At 39.4% G+C, this 27,990-nt stretch overlaps 4 protein-coding genes across 4 annotated transcripts; all 4 read right to left on the bottom strand.

Moving 5' to 3' along the window:
• Positions 1–4: 4 nt before the first annotated feature.
• LOC108959590 (plant intracellular Ras-group-related LRR protein 5-like) lies at positions 5–1,204 on the bottom strand. Its single transcript, XM_039316897.1, has 2 exons — positions 949–1,204; positions 5–609 (listed from the first exon to the last, which is right to left on the bottom strand). The coding sequence occupies exons 1-2, from the start codon at positions 1,202–1,204 to the stop codon at positions 5–7; spliced, it is 861 nt and encodes a 286-aa protein (XP_039172831.1).
• Positions 78–7,053, bottom strand: LOC120291084 (putative disease resistance protein At4g11170). Its single transcript, XM_039308009.1, has 4 exons — positions 6,903–7,053; positions 4,758–5,039; positions 3,407–3,715; positions 78–704 (listed from the first exon to the last, which is right to left on the bottom strand). The coding sequence occupies exons 1-3, from the start codon at positions 7,023–7,025 to the stop codon at positions 3,572–3,574; spliced, it is 549 nt and encodes a 182-aa protein (XP_039163943.1). The 5' UTR covers positions 7,026–7,053; the 3' UTR covers positions 78–704; positions 3,407–3,571.
• Positions 7,054–15,908: 8,855 nt separating this feature from the next.
• Positions 15,909–20,426, bottom strand: LOC120295622 (disease resistance protein RPV1-like). Its single transcript, XM_039316893.1, has 4 exons — positions 20,304–20,426; positions 18,216–18,503; positions 16,751–17,048; positions 15,909–16,645 (listed from the first exon to the last, which is right to left on the bottom strand). The coding sequence occupies exons 1-4, from the start codon at positions 20,424–20,426 to the stop codon at positions 15,909–15,911; spliced, it is 1,446 nt and encodes a 481-aa protein (XP_039172827.1).
• A 5,270-nt stretch (positions 20,427–25,696) lies between these two features.
• Positions 25,697–27,226, bottom strand: LOC120295619 (disease resistance protein RUN1-like). Its single transcript, XM_039316889.1, has 3 exons — positions 26,890–27,226; positions 26,664–26,790; positions 25,697–26,555 (listed from the first exon to the last, which is right to left on the bottom strand). The coding sequence occupies exons 1-3, from the start codon at positions 27,224–27,226 to the stop codon at positions 25,697–25,699; spliced, it is 1,323 nt and encodes a 440-aa protein (XP_039172823.1).
• Between the last annotated feature and the right edge of the window lie 764 nt (positions 27,227–27,990).

Raw genomic sequence — 27,990 nt, 5'->3', positions numbered from 1 at the left:
GCAATCAGAAAGAGTGAGTTTCTTGAGAAGGGTTAGTTGGGAAAAGTTGTGGCAACGCTGGACCCTGGCAAGTGATACGTAGAGCAGTTATGCCAAAGGGCAGTTCTGACAGTCCTCGAAGCTTTTGGCAATATCGAACACTCAGGTTTTGGACAGAAGACAGCTTAGAAATGCTTTCTGGCAAGCTTGTAATGCCCGACTTCTCTAAATTAAGCTTGTTTAGCGAAACCAGTTCGCCCATATTTTTAGGTAGTCCTTCCAGATTTTTGCATCCTAAAGCTCTCAAATCTAGGAGTTTCGTCAACATTCCGATGGCACCAGGCAATTCTGTTATGTGACTTCGACAAATGTCCAAGATCCTTAAGTTCTGCAGATTCCCAATGCTTCTAGGTAATTCCGCAACTGCTGTCCTTGTTAAATGTAGTTCGGCCAATGATTCCAACTTTCCGATAGAATCGGGAATTTCTCTCAGCGAGGAGCATCCCCATAATAACAAGCACTGCAAAGATGCTAGGTGGCCTATGGAGCTGGGTATGCAGGCTAAGGATGCACAATTAGAGGCATCAAGAGTCTTGAGCTCCTTCAAAGAACAAATGGATTTAGGTAAGCCTTCAATCGGTGTCCCAGATATGTCCAACAGAGTTAACGACACAAGAGAGCCCATGGATTCTGGAAGTTGAGCTAGTCGTCTACAAGATGAGGCACTTAGGGTCCGTTCGTTTTGCGGAAAATGGACCAATTCCGGAAAATATTTTCCCGAAAGTCATTTTTCAGGAAAATGACAATATTTTCCGGTGTTCGGCTAAAACCTAAAAATGTTTTGGAAAATATTTTCCGGTGTTCGGGTAAAATCTGAAAATGTTTCGGAAAATGTTTTCCAGTGTACTTGGACTCGTCACTCCCTAGATACATAGCAGTCTTTGCCACATCTTCTTCCTGTAGACTCACCCCCATCCAAGTTAGAATACACTCGGACTCCTGCACTCTCGTCGATTTTGAAGAACTCCTTCGTCAATGGCGCTAAAATGAAATGAGGCGAGACACAGTTCACACGAATTCCATATCGCCCGAGCTCTGTGGCCACGTTCCTCATGAGCCCCATTACGGCGTGCTTGGAGCTGGTGTACGCGTGGGACGCGACCCCGCCCACGCTCGAGCTGACGCTATCGACATTGATGATGCTTTCGCTCCGCGATGGCATCATGGCTCGAGCAGCGTGCTTGGTCCCTAAGAAGACGCTCGTCAAGTTCACGCTGATCCCCAACTCTTTCTCACTAAAATTGTTAAATTGCGTGAGTAGTGGACGAATTCTTAGAAGACTTTCCGGTATGTTCAAAATGAGGTGTGCCCAGTAATCCAGAGCAAACCAAGAAAGAGAAATCTGAGTAAAAGCTCCACTGAACTCCTCTAATCAAACAAGAGGAAATAAAAAAGAGGGGAAAACCTCACATTATGTCCAATGATATGACAAAATACCATAACTTGCTCCATAATAGAAACATTTACAGTAGAACGCAATAAGTTACTTGCACCAAGTACCTTACAAAAACATCTTATACCAGATCCTGAGAGAAATGCGACAGCTACAAACTACCCATTATCCCACAAAAACAAACAAATGCAGCTGAAAATGTTCTTACATCTTGAGAAGAAATCTTGAGCCAGCTCAGAGGAGTCCTCTTGTAGGGCAGAGCAGAAGCTGAAATACCCTTACTGCCAAGTATTAAGAAAACCCACAAAGGAGGGACAACCAGAAACAAAAACAAAATTAGCAAAACTTGCTAATGGAATGCAAACACAAGAGCACGTACTGAAAATAAAGGCAAAAAGTAAGCATTCAAAAATCCTACAAACCAAATGGGACTGAAAACAAAAAGTCGAAAAGTAAGTCGAGAAAGTGACTCGGTGGATGTCTTTTCTTTTGTCAACAAGGAATGTGATCAATATCACCAGATTTCAGTCTCTTCGACAATAAAAACAGCAACCAGGCCACTCATATGGCTAATAGTCGAAAAGTTGATATTCCAAATGCTATAATCACCTTTCGTTGGTTAAAAAAGAGCTACGCTCAACTTCCAGTGGGCAGCCATAGTGAAAAGAATGATCAAACAATACTAAACAAAGGTGTAGAAGAAGTGTTTATGAGTATAGAATCATGGAGCTGTAATCTCATTAAACAGCATGTGATTCCTATAACTGGCACACGCTCCGTAACTCTTATCACTCCCTAGACACACACAGAACACCGCTGGACCACCAGCACAGCACCTATTTTTAAAGGCGAAATTTTTCGGGCCGATTGCCAAATTGCCTGAAACAAGGGCATGTAATGATAATTGCAGCACATAAAGAAGCTATTTCTTCTCAGAGAGCATCGAATCGATTTCCAGGGGAAAGGTGACTGCCCCAGAAGTAAACCTCCGGGACGTGCATCGCCACGCTTAGGTAACCGACCACGAGTCCCATCATCAAGCAGCCCAAACGGCACAAAGAGAACAAGGGAGAACTAGAACTTCAAAGCTACAAAAATCAACATGATACGACAACGAGGTCCACAATGAAGAAAGGATCATCACCAAAAAAAAAACAACGCATATTCACTGAAGCTCCAAGCGAATGACGAAAAGGTTGATGATCCTAGACAAAATTAGCGGACACCCGCGAACGAGAGGCATATGCATCCCGAAGACACAATCTCCTCCTGTCCAGACACCATCATCTCTACACCTCCCGACAACACAATCTCGAAAATCCAGAAAAAACAGAACGCATCACTGTCCAGAGATGTTCCGCGCATTTAGGAAACACCTGGGCGGGCGCGGCTCAGACCACAATCACCACCGAGATCAAAGAACAGCACAACAGCAAAATCACATCCGCAAACAATTTCTGCAACACGAGTAAATCGAGAATCCGAAACATCCGAGCAAAGGAAAGAAGTGAAAACAGAGTAGAGACACGAAATCAAACGCCGGCGATTCACGCGGCCGGCCGGGGGAAAACCATCCGGCAGTCGAAGCGAGAGGCGCGTACCTGGATCGCGGATATTCTTTGCTTCCAGCGAGGGAAAACCGTCCGAGGCGAGTGTGCGACTCAGCAGAGTCCGTTGATCGTGCGATGAGGGGATGCTCCGAAGGAGGAGGAGATGAGATCAGAGAAACCCTAGGGAAAGAAGCGCGCCAGAGTCCATGCGTAAGGGAAAATGATTTCCTCCGCGCGAGAGGCCGTGCGTAAGGGAAAATGATTTCCTCTTTTGAAAAGGGGAAATCATTTTCCACAGTGTTACGAAGGAATTTTCCGTTGACCGGAAAATGTTTTCTTTGACCGTCTATTTTCCGCCCACCCGAACACCGGAAATTCCGAAAAATATTTTCCCAGAAGTTATTTTCCGCGAAACGAACGGACCCTTAGTTTCTCCAGCTTCATCAAACAACCTCTCGAAATAGGAATCTCTTTTATATTAGTATGATCTAAGATAAGCTCACTCAATTCTTCCATTCTACCTACTCCAACCGGTAGCTCCTCCAATCTCTTACAACTCTTGACATTCAAGGAGACGAGGGTCTTGATGTCACCAATAGAAGGATGAATCTCTTGTAGATACCAACATCCTTCCAGCAAAAAAATCTCTTAAGCTTTTGAAAGCAAACAAATCAGGAGTTCTTCTCATAGATCGACAATTCAGAAGGTTGAGAACTTTGAGCTGGGCTGCCATCTGAAAAAAAAAAAAAAAAAAAAAAAGAAGAAGAAGAAGAAGAAGACAGGATACCTCAATGAGTTTGGACTGCTCTTCCAATACTCATCGTTCTTGATTGGACTTTTTAAATTTCCAAAAAAAAGTAGCAATGCACCGTACTCCTTTAATTTAGACTATTTAAAACACCATATAAATGTTTCATAGCTCAGTTCCCATGCTTTCATTGCTATAATACTCCACTGCGTCACGTTTTTTATATTGAAACATTCCTTAAGTAGTAGTGTTTGGCTACGTAACCAACATAGAAATAATTTTTGAGCATATCTATTGCAAAAAGAATGGTAGGGACATACCAGTGTTTAACTTTATTTTCTTACTGCAGTAGGCATATCTTCCAATTTGGCAAAAATAAATATCAACTAGCTAGCACTCACAAAACTAACATATAATTCGCCCTCACAAAAACCATTATGAAGCAATGCACTTATTTTCAAGCATTAGCGTTTACTTTAGTTTTTAAAATAATTGATTCTGTATATGACTATTCATATAATATTTCAGGTCAAAAACAGTAAAGGGTGTTTCTTTGAACATACCAAACTATACCAAAACGTAACTTTTCATTTTTCATGAAAGAAGATTGACATAGATACATAACAAGAATTGCTTAAAAGAGATGCATTAGGAGAGAATCACTTCGAAGCCACAAACCATTTAAATTAGAAAAACTCAAGATAGGCACATATATAGTAATTATGTTTCTAATAGAGCTTAATTAATGCAGTTAAAACAAGTTTTCTTTTTTTCAGTATGTCTAGTGTTAACCATGATTGTTTGTTTTGTAAAGCTAATACTAATTAAAGATATATAGGACAGAAGCTTATCATATATTTAGGTGCCTACAAATTCCTCTTATATTAAGAGAAAAATCTTTATTCTGAGGAAGGATATTAAACCTCTCCCCAAAAAAAAAGAAAAGAAAGGAGCAAAGGGAAACTTGATGAGATTGGATCTTCAACATGCGATTGTCCACAAGAGATATGCCTTCTACACATCTTACCTTGAGTGGACCCCAACCTCCCCAATCCTCCGAAATCCCACTCCACGACAGATCCAGCACAACTAATTTCTTCAGATGAAAGTTGGCCGCTGTGAAATTCAAGGGACAATCCTCCCATTGAAGCCATCTTAATTGAGGAAGCAAGTTCAGGAAATCTCCAACAAGATTTGCAGTGTTCACTTGAAGGAACCTCAAATGGGTCAGTTCTTTAAATAGTTCACCTGCGTAGCTTCTTCTACAACCAAATTTGTCTAGACGAAGGGCTTCAATCTTACCAGTGCCCTGCAATTAGAAAACATTGTGGATTGTAAGTTTGAAATGATGAAAAGAAACCAAATGCATTTAAGAAAAGCCGGACTAATTTCAATAAGTTGTCATACTATAACGGTGTAGCCTTCTGACTTTCAACTTCCTGAAATGCAGGTTTTGCTTGAAAAAAATTCATCTAATTTATGTGAAAACGTGAAGCTCACAAGGGTGTTTCCGAACTTCTACTTTCCAACTATGCCCTTTGCAATATGCACCTTATGAATTCCCAGAAATTGCACCTTTCAAATATACAGTAGAGGCCTCTCTTTATGCACACGCCATTTTAAATATATCTAGAAAAATTCATGCCCTTTATATGTGAAACAACACAACCTTGACTCATGTCTTTTATATGTACAACAACATCACTCTTACAGTACAAATACAACCATCAAACTTGCCATCAAAGCAAATATCAAAATGAAAAAAATCCCAATTGTAGAATTCCCCCTCTTTTTTTGTTGTACCTAGTTTGCAATTCTCAATAGCAAAATGAAAACGAGAATGTAATCCATAGATGTACATACGAGTTTTACTTTCATTTCTTATCATGTGTATTTTGAATAACTGTTTTTCATTCTTTATGGAAGAAAATTTGGTCATATATCAAATGTTATAATCAATGATTCTTACTCCTCTTGTCTACAGCCGTTTGATGCTATCTTTTCAATGTTGTGTTGATTTTCTCACAGTCAAATCTAAATTTTTTTATCAATTTGCTGATAAATTAATGAAATCTTGTTTACAGACAGACTGGACATGAAGAGTGATCAAATTGGATTTTGAAGGAAATCAAGACTTTTACACTTTCTTTTGTTGCAATAAAAATTTTAGCAACTCAAATTCATTTTTTGTTTTAGGTGGAAAATTGCTCATTGAGCAGAAATCATAAGTGACCACAAATCATAAGTCATAATATGGATTTGTTTGGTGGTTCGAATTTTTCTTCAAATGCATCTTGTAAACTTATTGTATTTTGGTCAATGACTTCATAGATACCCTTTGAAGTTGAAATGATAGCCTATATTTGAAATATGCATGTTATCAGGGGATTAATATCAAAATTGTCCATCATCACAAAAATAAAAAATAAAAAGCTAGCAAATTCATAAAAAGAAATTGATCCCCAATTATAAAAAGCCTATAGAGTGATACAATATACATTTAGAGAGTTATATTACACAGCTGCGCATATATCATAAACAAATATGAAAGCCACCAATAAATTGACATTGTTAACTAACGCTTGACGACAAAGGACTTGATTGCATAAACTGTTAAAGAGAAAGGGCTACATTGAGCTAAAAATATAAGGGGCGCAACTTGAAAAATACAGAACAATGATAGCTAATGGTCACAAATGAACAGAGATCTCATTAATTATAGAAAACAACTCAGGAGAGAAGTTAATACTCAGTAAAAGAAAAAAAAAGAAAGAAAAGACCTCACGAGAAATCAAAAGAAGAATCCAAACATCAAACACGTGCATCATACAGATACGTGGAACATGGCCCCCAACAATTTATAGATGTCAAGTTTTCTCCGAAAGTTCTCTGTCAATCACTACATTTTCATAGTTTTGTTGTGGCATTGAAGTTACCAAAAGAGTGTTCTCATCACAATACTATTATGAGGTATATATCATTAATAACCAAGAAACTGCTCCTCTGATTATGTCCCAGAATCAGGCAAGAACAGCAATTAAACGAAGGAGCTCTTTTGTTGGTAAAAGCAGCAAGTTGCAGAGATTCAGGATTGACAATAATTTTTATCTCAAACAAAAAAGAGAAGATAGACTCACATTCAATGACTAAGCCAAGTAGAGAAAACGCTTACCTTGTTGTTGTCAAGCACCTTGATGGCTTCCTCATAAATCCATAATCTACTACGGCCTTGAGGCTCCTTTTGATTTTCTAGACGAACAATTTCCCTTCCAAAATCTCTCAGTTGATTATGCATCAGCAGCTTGCCATCTTTATCAATTTTAATTAGGGACAAAAGACACAATACTTCAATCCCATTCTCAGGGCAGGCATCCCACATGTAAGTTGGACTTTGTTTAGATGATCCAATAAAAAAACATGCAATATCCAAAAATATCTGTTGCACCTGATGATCTAATGCTTCATAACTTATACTCAAAGTCTCTAGGACTTTCTTATCAGGCACTTTCTTTAATTTCTTCGATGTATCTTTCCATACTTTTTTTGGCTTTCCACATAAGAATGAACCAATCACTTCAAGAGCTAATGGATGCCCCCCGGCAGTAGATACGGCATCACGAGAGAGAATCCGATAATCACTTTGGGGAAAATCCTTCCGAAATGCATGTCTACTAAATAAAATCAATGATTGAGTTAGAGACAACTCGTTGAGTTGGTACATGTAGCCTACACCAGTCTCATCAAGAATGCTCTTGTTTCTAGTTGTGACAATCACTATACTTCCTGCTTGAAACCAACTACCATCTCTGGCCAAAGCATTCAACTAATTCTTGTCATCAATATCATCAAGAAGAATAAGGACTTTCTTACTTGTAAATCGAGATTTGATGACACCAATTCCATCGTCAACATTAGACACATCATGTGGATATCTTAGTATATCATAAATGAGATGCTTTTGTAGGCATTCAATACCCTTGTGCCGAGATGTTTCTCGAATATCCGCCACAAAGCTAAGATACTCAAAATGACCGGAGAGTTTGTTGTATAACAACTTTGCAAGAGTTGTTGTACCGATGCCGCCGAATCCATAAATTCCGATAATCCTCGTATCATAGAATTTAGCATCTATTAAGCTCATTACCTGTTCCACACGATCATAAATTCCCACCAATTGTTTGGGAATAAACTTTTTTGACAACAATTTTAACCAATTCTCCTTCATCCCTGTCAAATAACAATGAGTTTCAGTATGGATAGCAATATTAATATTCTTTTCAAGTAAGATCTAGTTATGAGAAACTAAACAAAGTTTTGGTGGAGAATAATGTACCCTTTATTAACTTTGTCTGATTCCCATCCCTTCAAGGAACTAACTTCTTCAAGCGCTTCTTCCCATTCCTTCACAACCTTTACATCCAAATTCTCTTTATGTGCATCGATAGCATCTCCCAAACTTCCTATAAGATGTCGCAATTGCGAGGGTTCCACTTTGTAAAATATGGGCAACACCATTTGCCCTATGCTTCTCTTGCACTTCAACATTTGAGCCAGCTCGCGAAGGCACCATCTGCTGGAAGCGTAGTTCTCTGAGATAATCGGGATCGAGATCTTACACTGCTTGATACTGTAGAGAAGGTCAGGACCAATCTCCTCACCACCATAAAGCACATTTTCATCTTTACATACATGAATTCCTGCATTGACAAGGCCAATATAGAGATGATCGGTGAAGCCCTTGCGAGTGTCTTCCCCCCTAAAGCTCAAGAATACTTCGTAGTCATTTCCTTTTGGCTTTTTGGTTATGCATTCATGATCACCTACATGTGGAGAGGTCGATGAGGAAGACGCCCCATACACCGGATCTTCTGGATCAGTGGGTTCTCTTCTTTTCATCTCAAGAGGATTGTACTAATACCCAGGCAGTAAAGAGATTTACGGAGCAGAGCCTCAAAAGAAGAGGAATAAGAAATCCCAGATCCAGCAACTGCAGAAATGTCTCTCAAAACTCAACTCGGAGCTACATTCGAACAAAAATAAAAACTCTCATACAACTAATCAGAAGAAAATGGAGCAATCAAAACAGGAAACGATGCAAGAGCCTTCATGCTAATCAAACAGCTGCAACACAGGCTGCACGGACGGCAATTACTGCACATGTAATTTCCGCGGCATTGGTCAGAAGATGCGCAGAACCTAACCTGCGCAGGGGTTTTGATCGAAAGCGAACACGACTTTGACTTGACTTTGCTTTTCCCATTAATAAGAAAACAGAAAAGAAAACCAACAGAGTGTCCTTCAGGAGTACTCTGGGATTTGCAGAAAGCTCGCGATAATTTCGTCTTGAGGAGCCGGAACCCCGACCCGAGGCCCGAGGTCAGTCGAGGAAGCGGAGATGCCGATGCGTGGAAGCCATATCAGATGGAACAAAATGGAGAAAAAAAAGGATTGAAGCCAGAAAACTCACCGCCCAAATGGGTACAGCGGCGGCGCTACAGCGTTGCGTGCGCCGTGATTTTTGCTGGGGAAAATCGTCGACGGATTCGCGAGATCAGCGAGGCTTGTTACCTCGGCTTCGCCGAGACGATCCACTTGCTTCAGCGCACGAACTGAGGAAAAGGCTTCTCTTGGGAATCTGATGCCTCGTCTTCGACGAGCTCGAGCGCAGATCGTGATTAAGCCAGGATGGGATGTGGACCCTCTTTACCAGGCCCAATATCAAGAAATTTCGAATAATCTACTCTTTAATACAGGCCAACTCTGACCAAAAAAAAAATACAGGTCAACTAAGGGCGCGTTTGGTTGTGTTTCTGTTTAAAAATTGTTCCGGGGAACGAACAGAAATAGAAAAAAGTATTTCTGTTCCGGGAACAATTTTTGAACAAAATACGCGTTTGGTAAACTTGTTCCGGGAATAAAAAATAAACAGAAACATGTTTGGTAAATTTTGATAATTTTTTTATTTCTTTTATTTTTCTATTTTTTTCTTTTTCTTTTTCATTTTTTTTTTCTTTTGGCTTTTGGTCGCCGGCCAAGGCCTTGGCCGGCGACCGGCCGGCGAGGGCCGAGCTCGCCCGGCGGGCGGGCGGCGCGGCTCGCCGGGCCACAACCGGGCGAGGCCGAGGCTCGCCGGCCGGCCGGGCGAGCTCGGCCTCGCCGGCTGGGCGAGCTCGAGGCCGGATCTGGGCGAGATCGAGCTCGCTGGGCGCGAGGTCGGCCTCGCCTTGATCCGGCGAGGCCGAGCTCGCCCGGCGGGCGAGGCACGGCCTCGCTTGGCCACCGCCGGGCGAGGCCGAGGCTCGCCGGCCGCCGGGCGAGGTCGGCCTCGCCGGATCTGGGGCGAGATCGAGCTCGCCCGGCCGGGCGCGAGTCGGCCTCGCCATGGGCTGGGCGAGCTCGAGCTCGCCCGGATCCGGCGAGCCGACCTCGCCCGGCGGCCGAGCCTCGGCCTCGCCGAGCCACCGCCCGTCGGCGTCGCTTGGCGGTGGCTCGGCGAGGCCGAGGCTCGCCCGGCCGGCCAGGCGAGGTCGGCCTCGCCGGATCTGGGCGAGCTCGAGCTCGCCCGGCCATGGCGAGCCGACCCTCGCCTAGCTACGGCGAGCCTCGGCCTCGCCGGGGACGGCGAGCGTCGGCCTCGCCGGGGCCGGCGAGCCTCGCCGTGGCCGGGCGAGGCCGCCGGCCCTCGTCGGCCGGTCGCCGGCCATGGCCGAGGCCGGCGACCGGCCAAAAGAAAGAAGAACAAAAATAAGATAAAAAAGAAAAAAAAAGAAAAGTGTTTCGATTTGTGTTTGAAACAAGAAACAAGTTTTTGTGTTTCTTGTTTTGTTTTTTTGTTCCTGGGAACAAAAGAACAAAAGGAACAGAAACGCACACAAACGCGTTTGTTCCTTTTTTTGTTCCCGGAACAAAAAAAACAGAAATTTCTGTTCCTGGGAGAAACAAGTTGCAACCATGCAGGCCCTAAGTAGCAGATTTAGGCCGTAAAAGCCCATCGACTATAGCAGATTTAGGCCGTAGAAGCCCATCGACTAAAGTCCCTCCCTTATAATTGGCTTTCTAACCCTCCTCAGACTACGGATTCGTTCAACATTCTATTGGCAACAACATGAGTAAGCGAGAGAACAAAATGAATCTAATGAGGACCTTGCTGAGCCCGTGAAAACACAGAAGCGAGCATAGGTACGAGCAAGCAACAAAAGTGACCTAATTTAGTACCCATGGGGTGATGAACATAACTTGGACACAAGTGTGCTAGCAAGGTAAAGTTCGAATTCCAAACAAGAGGTCGGCCTCATTGAGCGTACATGTATAGCATCAAAGGTGCACCAATCATCGCAACCGGCTTGAATGAACCGGCAGACCCGGAGTTTTAAGTTTGCAAGGCCCGGAAGGGTGAGACAAACTTGTGAACTCCGACTTCAAACTGGGGCTCCATGCTCGGTTGCTCGATAAAGGAGCCAAAATAAATTGATAAATGAACCGCAACTGCTACCTTGAATGAAGAGTGAAGGCAAATGACCTCCTCTGCTCCTGATCTCACACCCGCGATGCACTCACCTCAACTCACAGCTCTCTCTATTTTTCACTCTAATATCTCACAACGTGCTCTCTGGTTTTTCCCCCCTCTCCTTTTAACCAAGCTTACGGCACTTTTTGAGGAAGATGAAGTGCAATCCTTCGTACAATTAAATGGATAACCTTCACATTTGGATCTAATCATAAAAAAAAAAAAAAAAAAAAGTTATTTTCACCTAATATAACTATTACGAAGTGATAAAAAAAAACTATCTTTATTTATGCATTTAAGCATACTAGAAGATAAGGATGGTATTTGCTGTTATATTGTGAATATATGGTCCTAAAACTAATGCGATGATCATTTCTTTAAAAAAATATTAGAATCAACATTATTTTTTTATCCTAAATTGATGATTGAATTAAAAAATAATATGGAAACGTATTATGATAATATTACATCTATGTATGCATATGGTTGGAATCTGATTTTTTTATTACTAATTATTTAAAAAATTGTAAATGTAAGGTTATTTGATCACTAAAATCTATACTTTGATGATTCTCTAAAAAAAAAAAAAGAGTCTACATTGTTTAAATATTTTAATTCCAATTTGAGTAAATATCATATAGCAATTTTAGTTTTGATAATTATTCAACATTAAGTTAGCGGTTATGGGATTGAAGATGTATGTTTGTTAATATATGTTATATCTAAATTACATCATTCTCAAATTAGATCATAAAATCTTTTCCAAAACATATTATTTTTAGGAATAAGTACATTAAAAGTCCTAAAACTTATCAAGAAAATGCAATTAAATCCTAAAACTTTCAAAAAGTACAATCAATCCTAAAATTAATCACAAAAGTGCAATCAAGACTAAAAACTTGTTAAATTAATCCAATCAAGTCCTTTCGTTGATTGCACTTTTTGAAAGTTTTAGGACTTAATTTAACTTTTTAAAAGTTTTAGGACTCAATTGTAATTCTACGACAAGTTTTAAGACTTGCACTTATCCTTTATTTTAAATATACATTCCTATAAAAGTATGGTATAACATTGTAAATTAATATATAATTTCACCACTAAAACTTTCTTGTATACACTTTCTACAAAAACCGTGAGCTAGAATTAACTTTCAGATGTATCTATAGATATTTTTTGTGGTTTGAATATCTTTAGGAAAATTTGCATCATTCTTCTTAAAGAAAATTATTTAGTTTTATCTTTATCATTCTTGAGCAAACACTATTTTTTTTAATGTTAAAATAGGATCTTCAATATAATATCTTGTCAATGTTATTTCCTTAACCAAAATAGTATGTTTGTTTTAAATAACGTAGATAAACGGAGATTCTATCCTTATTATTCAAAATAGTGGCATTTAAATATGCATCACTTTTCACATTTTTAAATAGGCATACTTATTCTGACAAAAAAAAAACAATAATAAGCATACTTGCGATTCTTTTTTTTTTTTCTCGAGTTTTAGACAGGTATACCCCATCAATTAGTGTTATTTACTTTCTTATTGCATAAAAAGACGTATATTGAAGAAATGGTGTACTAGGACCAGACACTCCTCTTTGCATTTTGAGTGGTGTACTTTCTAGATGACTTTTTTTACAATACATATATCATATTTTCCTTTCTTTCTTCACTCTTACTGATATCAACCAATATTGTCTACTTCTTCTATGTTTACATTAATAGGCACTTCATTTGAAAGAGTAAGTTTGAGTAGACACATTTCTTTGTAATGTTTAGTGTAAGGGTGAACGTCGGTCAGTCACCCCCGGACCAGCCCAACCCTACCGATTCTGGTTCGGTTCCCAAGGAGATTGAGTCGGTACCGATTCTGGTCCGGTTCCCAAGGAGATTGAGTCGGTCCTTAGTCCTAAAATTTCTGGACCAAGACTCTGCGGATTGGTCCTTGGCCCTAAGAGTTCCGAGTCGGTCCAACTCGAACCAACCCCGATATATATTACTTATAATTTTTTATATAGAGAAAATCTTAAAATAAACGGCGTTAACAATATTAAACAGCTCTTTATAAGAGTTCAAATAATTTTACATTGTTCTTTAATAACTTAGATTTTTAATGTTTTTTACGGCGTCAATAATCATAATTTACAAATGATAAAATGTTTTTGTGAGAAGTCCTCACGGCGTCCAAAAAGGCATAAACAGCTCTTTATGGCATCATCCTCTAGTATTCGTTCTCTTCTATCTTATTTGTCATCTTAGTCTTCAATTTGCCGAAATCGAAAGAAACAACTTCTCCGCTCACCACTTCACACTCGCCTCGTTCACTTTGGGTCACTCGTGCCGCTTGCCACTCGATGCTCGCTTGACTTATTGCTTCCCACTCAACATTCGATGCTCATTTTGTTCGATGCTTACCTCACTTGACCATCACCGCTTGCCTTTCTTAGCCGACCTCGCTCATCATCAAACCCATTGGGTCGGTATGGTCCTCGGTTGCCCTTTTAAGGAGTACAAAAAATGAAATAAAAAATTATCGATTGGTCTTGGGTTGACCCTGGAACTGGACCGAACCCATTGGGTCGGTCCGGTCCTCGGTCCCAAGCTCAATAGGGTCGATCATCGATCTCAAAAATTGAGGACCGACACTATGCGGGTTGGTCCTAAGGTTAGAGGGTGAATTGGCCCAACTTGGACCATGCTCACCCCTAGTTTAGCGACATAAAAAGGTGTTTGGTTTCGAAATAGTATTTTTATTTTTACTTTATTTTATTTTGGCAATTTCTCTTCTTTCTCCAACTGAAGACATCTCATCTCATGACCACATCAAATTTCGATAGACTCAAGTTATGTGTACAATAAAATTCTACCATATATAAATTTCCTCTTTTTGGCTACCTAAGAAAAAGGAGAACTCCCTCTATTAACATGCAAGGCTCGTGTAATCTTTACCAGTAAAATTTAGAAATTTTTCTATTTTGCATCCACCTTGAACAACCTTCTCATATTTATTCTTACAATTTAATGATTTTCCGCATATGACATAATTTAACTATTTATTAATATTCTTCCGTTACTTCCATTTGTCATTTGACTTCTTTATTTTCATTCATAACACGTACTTCTTTATGCTAACTTCTTTTGCTTTCTTTTCCTTGGTGATAACTTCCTTATATAACCTCCTCTTCTCCATATTGGATGGACAGAATGTTTGGATTCCCTATTTTCAAGTCCCATCGTAATGATAGTAGAAATCTTGTCCTATGCAAATATCTCATAATTTTTAAAGATCAATTACAATGTAGATATACTTTACCAAAAAAAAAAATTACAATGTAGATATACGATTTACACAATCTAATTAGACTATCTTTGTGGAGGAGCTTTAAAAAAAAAAGAAAAAAAGAAGAAGAAAGAACGCATGGATTAGAAGAAGAATGTGAAGTGGTGAGTTGCAAGACCATGTCGTGGGGCATTTCTCTGTAGTCACCAACTACTACAACAACCAATTGACACGTGTCCAATTCATATCTCAAACCTCTCTAATTCTTATAAAATGGTCAAATTTGAGAAGGATATAGAAGATCGAGATCTTGAGATTAGTGTGCAGCGCAAAGCTAAAAGTATTTTAAGCGTTAAAAATCTAAGTAAAATACTTATGGCTTTATTAGTCCTGTCTATGTAAAATTTAAAACTTTTTCTTCTAATGTCTAGTTTTAATCCAAAGATCTTCCCACATAACATATGTCATTTGGTTCATAATACATAACGATCATCATTTCTACTAAGATATAGGTGGATTATTGATAGATTGCGAGATGTTACTACTCGTCATAAAGTGAATAAACTCGTCAAAAAGCTTCCTCTCACAATTCCTGCATGACTCTTGTAGATAACATTGCTCAAACTTGTAATGGTTCACAAAAATGTATGGTTCTCATCTGAAATTCTATAATTCGGCTCTATTCGCACTTCCAACATCATGAAGACCAAGATCATTAGAAAATTAGAGAGCAGGAGACAAATTTGCATACTGGAAAGTCAAAACAGAGCAGCACTAATACAAAATCCTCATTGGCATAGCAAATATTAGAATGATTAATGGCAGAAGATAAATCGCGTGGTGAAAGCATTAACGGTGTGAATCTTGTTAGTATCAAACTCAACAGATTGACAATTCATAAAGAATTTAAAGTGACAAAGAAACTATGAACTCACTCTTACAGACTTGCATCCTATCAAATTCACACCCTCTGAAAGTAGCTTGAAGAACCCGAGGAATTCCGGGGATTATTAAAGAGTTGTTGAACAAATTTGCCTCCACAAGCTTTAATAATTCACATGTGAATCATTAAATTACCTTGAGCAGTCATATGAGAACATAAAAAGGAGAGATATACTGTTTAAACAATCCCAGAACAATTAAAAAAATAAAAAGAAATTCATGCAATCAGGAAAAGCAAGCAAATTCAACGTCTTGTAATTTCCACCATATTAACATCTAGTATAAACCAGAATGCCTGGTCTTATAAGAATCAAACAGAAGATAAAAAGTTTAACATGCCATGTAACAAAACAAACATGTTAGTAGATGACCTGCGAGCAACCACAACCTTCAAATACAGAACTCGCAAAATGATAATCAATCTAAAAGTCTAGTTCTCGATATTATGTTCAAGATGAAGAACCACAGGATTCGACATCATCAAGCGAAGACATTTTAGGGCATCCCCATACACGTATGTTATAGAGAGATTGTAAATCTTCCATACCGGTGACTTCTGTTAACTCGTAGCACTCTTCAAGATACAATTCAGATAAATGCTTCAAGTTCGACAAATCCGTCACCGCTTTCAATTTTCCACAACGTCTAATAGAAAGCATTGATAGTCCAATGGGAAGCTTTGGAAGATATTCAAGCCCCAGGCAATCAGAAAGAGTGAGTTTCTTGAGAAGTGTTAGTTGGGAAAGATGGGGCAACGACGGACTCTGGCAAGTAATACGTAGAGCTGTTATGCTAGAGGGCAGCTCTGGTAGTTCTCGAAGCTTTTGGCAATATCGAACACTCAGGTTTTGGACAGAAGAGAGCTTAGAAATGCTTTCTGGCAAGCCTATAATGCCTGACTTGCCTAATTTAAGCTTGTTTAGTGAAACCAGTTTGCCCATATTGCTTGGTAGTCCTTCCAGATTTTTGCATCTTGAAGCACTCAACTCTCGGAGTTTTACCAACATTCCGATGGCACCAGGCAATTCTGTTATGTGAGTTCGACGAATGTCCAAGATCCTCAAATTATGCAAATTCCCAATGCTTTTAGATAACTCTGCAATTGATGTATATGCTAAATGCAGTTCAGCCAATGATTCCAACTTTCCAATCGAATTGGGAATTTCTCTCAACAAGGGGCATCCCCCTAATAACAAGCACTACAAAGATGCTAGATGGCCTATGGAGCTGGGTATGCAGGCTAAGGATGCACAATTAGAGGCATTAAGAGTCTCGAGCTTTTCCAAATAACCAATGGATTCAGGTAGTTCTTCAATCCCTGTCTCAGATACGTCCAATAGAGTTAACGACACAAGGGAGCCCATGGATTCTGGAAGTTGAGCTAGTCGTCTACAAGACGAGGCACTTAGTGTCTTCAGATTCATCAAACGACCTCTCGAAATAGGAATCTCTTGTATATCAGTATGATCTAAGATAAGCTCGCTTAATTCTTCCATTTGACCTACTCCAGCCGGTAGCTCCTCTAGTCTCTCACAACTCTTGACATTCAAGGAGACGAGGGTCTTGCTGTCACCAATAGAAGGATGAATCTCTTGCAGATTGCAACATCCTTCAAACAAAAAAATCTCCAAGCTTTTGAAAGCGGACAAGTCAGGAGTTTTTCTCATAGATCGACAATTCAAGAGGTTGAGAACTTTGAGCTCGGTTGCCACCTGAAAAAAAGTAGAGTGAGAGAGAGAGAGAGAGAGAGAGAGAGGATATTTCAATGAGATCGGACTGCTTTTCCAATACTCCTTGTTCTTTTTTGGACTTTTTAAAATTCTAAAAAAAATGCCAATGCACCATAACTCCTTTAATTTAAACTTTTTTAAAATACTATATAAATGTTTTATAGCTCAATTCCCATGCTATCATTGCTATAATACTCCACTACATCACATTTGTTTTATTTAAACATTCCTTAAGTAGTAGCACTTGGCTAAGTCACCAACAGAGAAATAATTTTTGAGTATATCTATCGCAAAAAGAATGTTAGTGACATACCAGTGTTAACTATATTCTTTTACTGCAGTAGGCATATCTTCCAATTTGGCTAAAATAAATATCAACTGGCTAGCACTCGTAAAACTAACATATAATTCACCTTCACAAAATCCATTAGGAAGTAATGCACTTATTTTCAAGTATTAGCGTTCACTTTTGTTTCTAAAACAATTGATTCTCTATATGACCATTCATATGGTATTTCAGGTCAAAAACAGTTAAAGAGTGTTTCTTTGAACATACCAAACTATACCTAAATAATTGTAACTTTTCATTTTTCGTCAAAGAAGATTGACATAGATACGTAACAAGAATTGCTAAAAAGACATACATCAGGAGAGATTCATTCAGTAGCCACAAATCATTTAGATTAAAAAAAAAACTAACGATAAGCACAAATATTTTAATTTTTATTTCTAATAGATTTTGATTAATACAGTTAACAAAAGTGTTTTTTTTTTTTTTTTTCAGTATGTCTAGCGTTAAGCATGACTGTTTGTTCAAATATTAATAATTTAAGATATTAAGGACAGAAGCTTATCGTATATTTAAATGCCTACAAATTCCTGTTATATTAAGAGAAAAATTCTTAATCTGGGGAAGGATATTATACCTCTCCGAAAAATAAGAAAGGAGAAAAGGAGAACTTGGTGAGATTGGACCTTCGACAACACGTGATTATCCACAAGAAATACACCTTCTCTACATCTTACCTTGAGTGGATCCCATCCTCCCCAGTCCTCTGAAATCTCACTCCACGACAAATCAAGCACGACTAATTTCTTCGGCTGAAAGTTGGCCACTGTGAAGTCCAAGGGACAATCCTTCCATTGAAGCCATCTTAATTGAGGAAGCAAGTTCAGGAAATCTCCAATGAGATTCACACTGTTCACTTGAAGGAACCTCAAATTGGTCAATTGTTCAAATAGTTCACCTGTGTAGCTTCTTCGACAACCACATTTGTTCAGACAAAGGCCCTCAATCTTACTAGTGCCCTGGAACTAGAAAACATTGTGGAATGTAAGTTTTGAATGATGAGATGAAACCAAATTGCATTTATGAAAAGTCGAACTAATTTCATTTTGTTGAGATACTGTAATAGTGTAGGCTTCTCACTTTCAACTTCCTCAAATGCAGGTTGTGCTTGAAAAATATGTATCTAATTTATGTAAAAAGGTGAAGCTCACAAGGATGTTTCTTCCAACGATGCCCATTGCAATTTGCACCCTTTGAATTCCCAGAAATTACATCATTTCAAGATTACAATAGAGGCCTCTCTTTATGCACACACAACATATCAAATATATCTCACAAAATTCATGCCCTTTATATGTGAAACAACACACCCCCAACTCATATCCTCTATATGTGAAACAACATCACTCTTACAGTCCGAATACAACCATCAAACTTGCCATCAAAACACGTAAAAAAATGAAAAAAAAAAATCCCAGTTGTGGAATCCCCCTTTTTTTGGTGTACCTAGTTTACAATTCTCAATAGCAAAATGAAAACAAGAACGAAATCCATAAATGTACATACGTGTTTTACATTCATTTCTTATCATGCGTATCTTGAATAAGTGTTTTTCATTCTTTATGGAAGAAAATTTAGTCATATATCAAATGTTATATCAATGACTTTTACTCCCCGTCTACAGATGTTTGATGCTATCTTTTCATTGTCGTGTTGATTTTCTCACAGTCAAATCTAAATTGTTTTTTAATCAATTTGCTGATAAATTAATGAGATCTTGTTTACAGACAAATTGGACATGAAGAGTGATCAAATTGGATTCTGAAGGAAATCAAGCCTTTTACATTTTTCTTTCATTGCAATAAAATATTTTAGGAACTCAAATTCATTTTTGTTTTAGGTGGTAAATTGTCCATTAAGCACAAATCATAAGAGTCATAATATGGATTTGATTGGTGGTTCGTATTTTTCCGTCAAATGCATCTTGTATAATTATTGCATTTTGGTCAATGACTTCATGGATACCCTTTTACAGTTGACATGATAGCCTATATTTGGCATGTAAATGTTATCAAGGGATTAATAGCAAAATTGTCCATCGTCACAAAAAAAGAAAAAAATAAAAACTTAGCAAATGCATAGAAAGAAATTTATCCCCAATTGTGAAAAGCCTATAGAATGAAATAGTATACATTTAGAGGGTTATATTACACAATTGATGTTGTTAACTAACGCTTGATGACAAAGGACTTGATTGCACTAACTGTGAAAGATAAAGGGCCACATTGAGCTAAAAATATAAGGGGCACAACTTGAAAAATACAGAACCATGGCTAACGGTTACAAATGAACAGAGATCTCATTAATCATAGAAAACAACTCACAAGAGAAGTTAATACACCGTAAAAGAAAAAAGAAAAAAAGACCTCAATGAGAAATCAAAAGAAGAATCCAAACGTCAAACATGTGCATCATACAGATACGTGGAACATGGGCCCCAACAACTTATTGATGTCATGTTTTCTCTGAAAGTGCTCCGTCAATCATTACGTTTTTGTAGTTTTGTTGTTGCATTGAAGATACCAAAAGAGTGTCCTCATCACAATATTATTATGAGGTAAAGATATATATCATTAATAACCAAGAAATTGCTCCTCTGACTATGTTCCAGAATCAGGCTACAACAGCAATTAAATGAAGGAGCTCTTTTGTTGGTTAAAGCGGCAAGTTTTGGAGTTTTGGGACTAACAATAATTTTTATCTCAAACAAGAAAGAGAATATGGACTCACATTCAATGACTAAGACAAGTAGAGAAAACGCTTACCTTGTCGCTGTCAAGCACGTTGATGGCTTCCTCATAATCCCATAATCTGCTACGGCCTTGAGGCTCATTTTGATTTTCTTGACGAACAACCTCCCTTCCAAAATCTCTCAGTTGATCATGCATCATTAGCTTGCTGTCTTTATCAAATTTAATTAGGCACATAAGACATAACACTTCAATCCCATTCTCTGGGAAAAAATCATAGGCATCCCACATGTAAGTTGGATTTTGTTTAGATGATCCAATATGTTAGGAGTAAGAAGGGTAGATTAGTCTTTACCACTTTTAGGGTTTATTTTTTATGTATATATATTAAATTTTATCGAATAATACAGAGTAACTTTTCTCTACATGGTATCAGAGCCTAGGGTTTAACCCTAAACGACGGAGCAGCCGCCCGCCCGCCGCCGTCGACTCACCGGACCGCCGTCGACTCGCCGGACCGCCTTCGACTCGCCACCACCGTTCACCGGAAGAGGGCTTCTCCCTCGCGGAGCTCACTCGCGTTGCTCGCGCAGCTCGCGGGACTCGCTCGCGCGGCTCGCTCGCTCGGCTCGCTCGGCTCGCTCGCGGGCTCGCTCGCATGGCTCTTTCACGTGGCTCGCTTGGCTCGCGCCGCTCGCGCCGCTCACGCTGCCCGCACGGCTTGCTCGCGCGACTTCCGCGCACTCGTGCTTGTGCGAGTTGCTGGCCTACCAGGGGTTTTGACGACCCTATGCTTATTGGATTGGGTGGTGTAGCTATCCCGCTTCTTGTACGTGAGGTCGGTGAAGGAGAGGGAAAACCCTAGAGAGAGAAAGAAGACAAGTTACAGTAGCGACAGAGTGCAATAGCACTCATCGGGATGATTTTGTGGGTTAGAATTTGCTTTAAAGTTGCTGATTTGGCTGATTTGGCTGATTAATGAAGCAAGTTGCTGCTTGGGTATAGTGCAGTTATTTATTTGATGATTTGAAAGTTGTGTGGTAGTTTCTGTCATTTTATTTGGTAGTGGTGATATTGGGTTATTGAATTGTTGAGGCTGAGTTGTTTGACGGAAGCTAAGGTCAGAGTTTGTTTATTCTTATTTGGAAAATGAGCGATGAGAAGAATAATACTGTGGTGAGTGAGGTGATTTCCTCTTCATCTAATCGAATTACTAATAAGAAGCTCGCAGGTATTGCTAACTTCCACCAATGGAAGAAAATTGTGAAGCTTACTTTGACAGGCAGGAATCAACATAGACACTTAACTGAGTTTAAGCCCATAGATGATGTAACTTGGGATGGTGTTGATGCACGTATTATTGGTCAAATGCTGAATTCTATGGAGAGTAATATAGTTGACATGGTAACTCATATTGATACAGTCAGAGAACTATGGGAGTATTTGAATGTGCTGTATTCTGGTCAAGATAATTTGTCACGGATTTATGAGCTATCACAGGAGTTTTATCGATTTGAAAGAAAGGGGCGCTCTATTACTCAGTGCTTTGCAGACTTGAAGAGATTGTATGAGGAGTTGAATGCTTTGTTCTACCTATTTCAGTGATGTTCAACAAATGCAACGTCAAAGGGAACAATTGGCTGTAATGGGATTCTTAGGATGTCTTGGTTACGAATGTGAAAATGTTAGGTCTCAGATTCTTGGAGGAGAGAATATAGCATCACTCACAGATACATTTGCTCGAGTTCTTCGAGTATCTCGTGAGTCCTCTCAGGATACTACATCTATGGTGGGGAGTTCAGCCCTTGTGTCCCACGGACTCGGGCGGTAGTGGTAATAGGAGTGATGGAGGAACCCGTGGCGGGTATAGTGGGCGTGGTGTCCGAGGAGGAGGCCGAGGCATTGGAATAGGGAGAGGTCAAGGTAATCAGCATCCTTATGGACAATTCCATATATCTACTGATAATTCGAGAACTACACGAGTTTGTCATTACTGTGGCAAACCTGGTCATATTCAAAAATTTTGCTACAAGCTACATGGGAGACCAGGGCAACAGCACCAGTTTGCTAATACGGCATCTAATATTGACCCTACTCCACAGTCATCTGAAGACAAGGTGGTGGTTATGTCTGGTGAGGAATATGATCGGTACACACAGTCTCAAATCTCACAGCATGTTTCTTCCACTGCTACTTTGGCTCAGACAGGTAATGCTACTGCATGTCTTTCGGCTACTTCTCATCCTTGGATCATTGATTCAGGGGCTTCTGATCACATGTCAGGTCTTTCAGGTATATTTTCCTCTTTTTCTCCATCTTCGTCCATAGTTACTCTAGCCAATAGGTCATCTACACATGTTAGGGGAATTGGCACAGTTAACCCAAGTCCTTCATTACCTTTGTCATCAGTCCTTTATCTTCCACAATTTCCATTTAACCTAATGTCTGTTAGTAAGTTAACCAAAAACTTTCAGTGTTTAGTAACTTTTTATCCTGATTCTTGTGTCTTCCAGGATCTGGCTACGAAGAAGACAATTAGTAGAGGACGTGAGGAAGGGGGGCTATATGTACTTGAAGATGCTTCTTCAGTTGCTTGCACAAGTGTTGCGTCCCTACATCAAATCCATTGTCGTCTTGGTCATCCTTCTCTACGTAGTCTTCAAAAGTTAGATTCTAGTTTTCAATCTCTTTCTAGTCTAGAGTGCGAGTCATGCCAACTTGGCAAATTACATCGTGTTAGTTATACACCTCGAGTCATTAAACGATCAGCATCTCCTTTTTATTAGTTCATTCAGATATTTGGGGTCCATGTCGTGTGGTTTCCAATTCGGGTTTCAGATATTTTGTTACTTTTGTCGATGACTATTCCAGAGTTACTTGGTTATATTTAATGAAAGATCGTTCAGAATTATTTTCTATTTTTCGTGCATTTATATCTGAAATTTATACTCAATTTGGCATGCGAGTTAAAGTTCTGCGTTCTAATAATGCTAAGGAGTATTTTTCCACATCCTTTTCTGATTTTATGATTCAACATGGTATGATCCATGAATCTTCCTGTCCTGATACTCCACAACATAATGGTATTGCTGAACGGAAGAATAGGCATTTATTGGAAGTTACTAGATCCATGTTATTTGAGATGAAGGTACCGAAAACCTTTTGGTCTAATGTTGTTCTAACTGCATGTTATCTCATTAATCGCATGCCTTCTTCTATTCTGCAAGGTGGTATTCCTTTTTCTACCTTGTTTCCTAGAGAACCACTGTTTGTCTTACCACCCCATAACTTTGGTTGTGTCTGTTTTGTTCGTGATCATCAACCCGGAGTATCAAAACTTGATCCCAAGGCACTCAAGTGTATGTTTATGGGTTACTCTGCACTCAAAAGGGATATCGCTGTTATTCTCCATTACTGAGAAAATATTTTGTAACAGCTGATGTTTCATTTTTTGAATCCACTCCTTATCATAATGTTCCAATTGATGTGTCTAAATTAGATGAAGACTTGTATGTGACCACAATTCGGTCTACTATTCACAATGTTTCCCAAGTATCTACAGAGAAACCACCTCCTCTCCAGGTTTATACACGACGTCGTCGTGATGCTACTACTGCTCCCCCTGCTCCTCATGTAACTACTACGTCGACTTCAGCTCCAGATCCGCCATTAGCTGTCCCTCCTCTTGTATATGATCTTGAACTTCCTATTGCTCATCGCAAAGGTACACGTACTTGTACTCAACATTCTATTGCAAATTTTATTTCTCACTCTTCTGTGTCTCCTACTTTTCAAGCCTTTTTAACTACTATTGAACAATATCCTATCCCCAAGTCTGTCGCTGAGGCATTACAAAGTTCTGGTTGGAGGACATCAATGGAAGAAGAATTACAGGCTCTTGAGATTAATCAAACTTGGGACTTAGTACCACTTCCTCTAGGCAAAACTGCTATTGGTTGTCGATGGGTGTATGCTGTAAAGTTAACCCCCGATGGTTCTCTTGCTCGTTTAAAAGCAAGACTTGTTGCAAAAGGGTATGCTCAGTGTATGGGGTTGACTATCTAGACACATTTTCTCCTGTTGCCAAACTTACTTACTGTTCGTATTTTGATCTCTCTTGCTGCAACGTATAATTGGCCTTTATTTCAGCTTGATGTTAAGAATGCTTTCTTGAATGGCACTCTTCATGAGGAAGTTTATATGGAGCAACCTCCGGGGTTTGTTGCTCGGGGGGGAGTCTGGACTAGTTTGCAAATTAAAAAAATCTTTATATGGTTTGAAACAATCTCCACGAGCATGGTTTGGAAGATTTCGAGGTTGTATTGTCTTTTGGGCTATCAAGATGTGGAAATGATCATTCTTTCTTTTATAAACAATCAAGGGGAGGCAAACTATTCTTGATTGTGTATGTTGATGATATTATCATCACGGGAGATGACTTGGTTGGTATAGCTAAGCTAAAAGCCTATCTTCAGCAATAGTTTCAAACTAAGGACTTAGGAAAATTGAAATATTTCCTAGGAATTGAAGTGGCACAATCACAAAAAGGTGTTGTTCTGTCACAAATAAAAATATGTCTTGGATTTGCTCACCGAGACGGGTATGTTGGGATCAAAGCCTCTTGATTCACCCATGGAACAAGGGTTAAATTAGTTGCTGATGGAGGAGAAATTCTTAATAATCTGAGAGATATAGAAGACTGGTAGGTAAGCTGAATTATCTTACGGTTACTCGACCGACATTGCTTTTCCCGTCGATGTAGTAAGCCGCTTTTTGTCTTCTCCTCGTACATCTCACTTTGGGATGCAGTTATTCGGATATTGAGGTATTTGAAGAAAGCTCCGGGAAAAGGAATTCTCTACCAAAACCATGGTCATAACGAGTTGAAGGTTTTTCGATGCTGATTGGGCTGGGTCTCCGGATGATAGAAGATCAACTACTGGATATTGTACCTTAGTCGGAGGAAATCTGGTATCATGGAAAAGTAAGAAACAAAGTGTTGTTGCCCGCTCTAGTCTTTGAGTCGAATATAGAGCCATGGCACAAGTGACGTGTGAATTAGTGTGGATTCGGCAGTTTATTGACTGAGTTAGGCTTTAAAGATTTAGTACCCATGACTCGTGGTGCGATAATAAAGCTGCTGTGCATATAGCTTCCAACCCCGTGTTTCATGAGAGAACAAAACACATTGAGGTTGATTGTCATTTTATCCGAGAGAAGTTGCAGAATGGAGTAATTCTTCCCAGTCATGTTCGAACCAGTGAACAACTTGCAAACATCTTTACTAAGTCCTTGGGTAATGGGAGGATAGAACATATTTGTAACAAGCTGGGCATGATTAATATTTATACTCCAGCTTGAGGGGGAGTGTTAGGAGTAAGAAGGGTAGATTAGTCTTTACCACTGTTAGGGTTTATTTTTTATGTAAATATATTAAAGTTTATTGAATAATACAGAGTAACTTTTCTCTACACAATAAAAAAACATGCAATGTCCAAAAATATCTGTTGCACCTCATCATCTAAAGCTTTGTAACTTATCCTCAAAGTCTTTTGGACTTTCCTATCAGGCACTTTCTTTAATTTCTTCAACGTATCCTTCCATACTTTTTTTGGCTTTCCACGTAAGAATGAACCAATAACTTCAAGAGCTAATGGATGCCCCCCGGTAGTAGATACGACATCACGAGAGAGATTCCAATAATCAATTTGGGGAGAATCCTTCCGAAATGCATATCTACTAAATAAAATCAATGATTGATTTACAGGCAACTCGTTGAGTTGGTACACATGGCGTACAACAGTCTCATCGAGAATGCTCTTGTTTCTAGTTGTAACAATGACTATACTTCCTGCTTTAAACCAACTACCCTCTCCGGCCAAAGCATTCAACTGATTCTTGTCATCAATATCATCAAGAAGAATAAGGATTTTCTTACTTGTAAATCGAGATTTGATGAAACCAATTCCCCCATCAACATTAGACACATCGTGTGGATTTCTTAGTACATCGTTAATGAGCTGCTTTTGTAGGCATTCAATACCCTTGTGCCGAGATGTTTCTCGAATATCCGCCACAAAGCTAAGATACTCAAAATGACTGGAGAGTTTGTTGTATAACACCTTTGCAAGAGTTGTCTTACCGATGCTGCCGAATCCATAAATTCCGATAATCCCTGTATCATAGAATTTAGCATCTATTAAGCTCATTACCTGTTGCACGCGATCATCAATTCCCATCAATTGTTTGGGAGTAATTAGCTCAAAATGTCTTTTTAACTCACTCATAACATATCTGACAACAGTTTTAACCAATTCTCCTTCACGACTGTCAAATAACAATGAGTTTTAGTATAGGATGGCAATATTAATATTCTTTTTCAAGTAAGATCTAGTTACGAGAAACTAAACAAAGTTTTGGTGAAGAATAATGTACCCATCATAAACTTTGTCCGATTCCCATCCTTTCAAGGAACTGACTTCTTCAAGCGCTTTCTCCCATTCATTCACAACCATTTCATCCAAATCATCTTTATGGGCATTGATAGCATCTCCAAAACTCCCTGTAAGATCTCACAATTGCGAGGGTCTCACTTTGTAAAATATGGGTAACACTAATTGCCCTATGTTTCTCTTGCAAATCAACATCTGAACCAGCTCACGAAGGCACCATTTGCTGGAAGCGTAATTCTTTGAGATAATCGGGATGGAGATCTTAGACTGCGTAATACTGCAGAGAAGCTCGGGACCAATCTCCTCACCAACATAGAGCTCATTGTCATCTCTGAACACATGAATTCCTGCATTGACAAGGCCAATATAGAGATGATCGGTGAAGCCTTTGTGAGTGTCTTCCCCTCTAAAGCTCAAGAATACTTCGTAGTCATTTCTCTTTGGCTTTTTGGTTATGCATTCATGATCACCTACATGTGGAGAGGTCGATGAGGAAGACGCCCCATACATTGGATCTTCTGGATCAGTGGGTTCTCTTCTTTTCATCTCGAGAGAATTGTACTAATACACAGGCAGTAAAAGAGATTGATGAAGCAGAGCCTCAAAAGAAGAGGAATATGAAATCCCAAATCTGGGAACTGCAGAAATGTCTTTCAAAACTCAACTCGGAGCTACATTCGAACAAAATAAAAACTCTCATACAACTCATCAGAAGAAAATGGAGCAATCAAAGCAGGAAACAGAGAAGAGGAGAAGAGAAGAGCAAGGAGTCATTGATTACCGGAGGAGTGCTCAAACAAGAAAATCGACCCAGTGCTATGATCGCCACCGATTCTCAGCCTTCGACGATGGATTACCGACACACAACACTCTCTACCGTGCGTGCTTGAACAATGCTGAGTCCTTCCCATCAACGGTACAGCCCTTCTTATGATCAAACCGCTGCGATGCATGCTGCTCGGACGGCAATTATTGCACATGTAATTTCCGGGGCATTAGTCAGAAGGTGCGTAGAACCTACTCAGGGGTTTCGATTGCAAGGGAACACGACTTTGACTTGACTTTGATTTTCCCAGTAATAATAAAACAGAAAAGAAAACCAACAGAGCATCTTTTAGGAGTACTCTGGGATTTGCAGAAAGCTCGCAATAATATCGTCTTGAGGAAACAGAGCCCCGACTCGAGGCCCGAGGTCGGTCGTGGAAGCGGAGATGGCGATGCGTGGAAGCCATATCAGATGGAATAAAAAGAAGAAGAAAGAAACCCAGGATTGAAGCCAGAAAACTCACCGTCCACATGGGTACAGTGCC

Source organism: Eucalyptus grandis, chromosome 1 (genome assembly GCF_016545825.1).
Source record: "Eucalyptus grandis isolate ANBG69807.140 chromosome 1, ASM1654582v1, whole genome shotgun sequence".
NCBI classification, from domain to species: domain Eukaryota; kingdom Viridiplantae; phylum Streptophyta; class Magnoliopsida; order Myrtales; family Myrtaceae; genus Eucalyptus; species Eucalyptus grandis.
This window is presented reverse-complemented; position numbering and strand designations above follow the sequence as displayed.

Bases quoted from the DNA above. Each gene is read 5' to 3' on its own strand.
- LOC120295619 (XM_039316889.1), bottom strand. From the start codon at position 27,226: ATGAAAAGAAGAGAACCCACTGATCCAGAAGATCCAATGTATGGGGCG. The intron at 26,791-26,889 runs GTGAGCTGGTTC...GAGATCTTACAG, and splicing joins TTCCAGCAAATGGTGCCTTC to GGAGTTTTGGAGATGCTATC. The intron at 26,556-26,663 runs GTACATTATTCT...GTTATTTGACAG, and splicing joins TCGGACAAAGTTTATGATGG to TCGTGAAGGAGAATTGGTTA.
- LOC120291084 (XM_039308009.1), bottom strand. From the start codon at position 7,025: ATGCATAATCAACTGAGAGATTTTGGAAGGGAAATTGTTCGTCTAGAA. The intron at 5,040-6,902 runs GTAAGCGTTTTC...TTCTAATTGCAG, and splicing joins AGGTGCTTGACAACAACAAG to GGCACTGGTAAGATTGAAGC. The intron at 3,716-4,757 runs GTAAGATGTGTA...TTTTTTTTTCAG, and splicing joins GAGGTTGGGGTCCACTCAAG to ATGGCAGCCCAGCTCAAAGT.
- LOC108959590 (XM_039316897.1), bottom strand. From the start codon at position 1,204: ATGATGCCATCGCGGAGCGAAAGCATCATCAATGTCGATAGCGTCAGC. The intron at 610-948 runs GTGAGTCTACAG...CACCGATTGAAG, and splicing joins GTATTCTAACTTGGATGGGG to GCTTACCTAAATCCATTTGT.
- LOC120295622 (XM_039316893.1), bottom strand. From the start codon at position 20,426: ATGCATGATCAACTGAGAGATTTTGGAAGGGAGGTTGTTCGTCAAGAA. The intron at 18,504-20,303 runs GTAAGCGTTTTC...AATGTTTTCTAG, and splicing joins ACGTGCTTGACAGCGACAAG to TTCCAGGGCACTAGTAAGAT. The intron at 17,049-18,215 runs GTAAGATGTAGA...AATCTGCAAGAG, and splicing joins GAGGATGGGATCCACTCAAG to ATTCATCCTTCTATTGGTGA.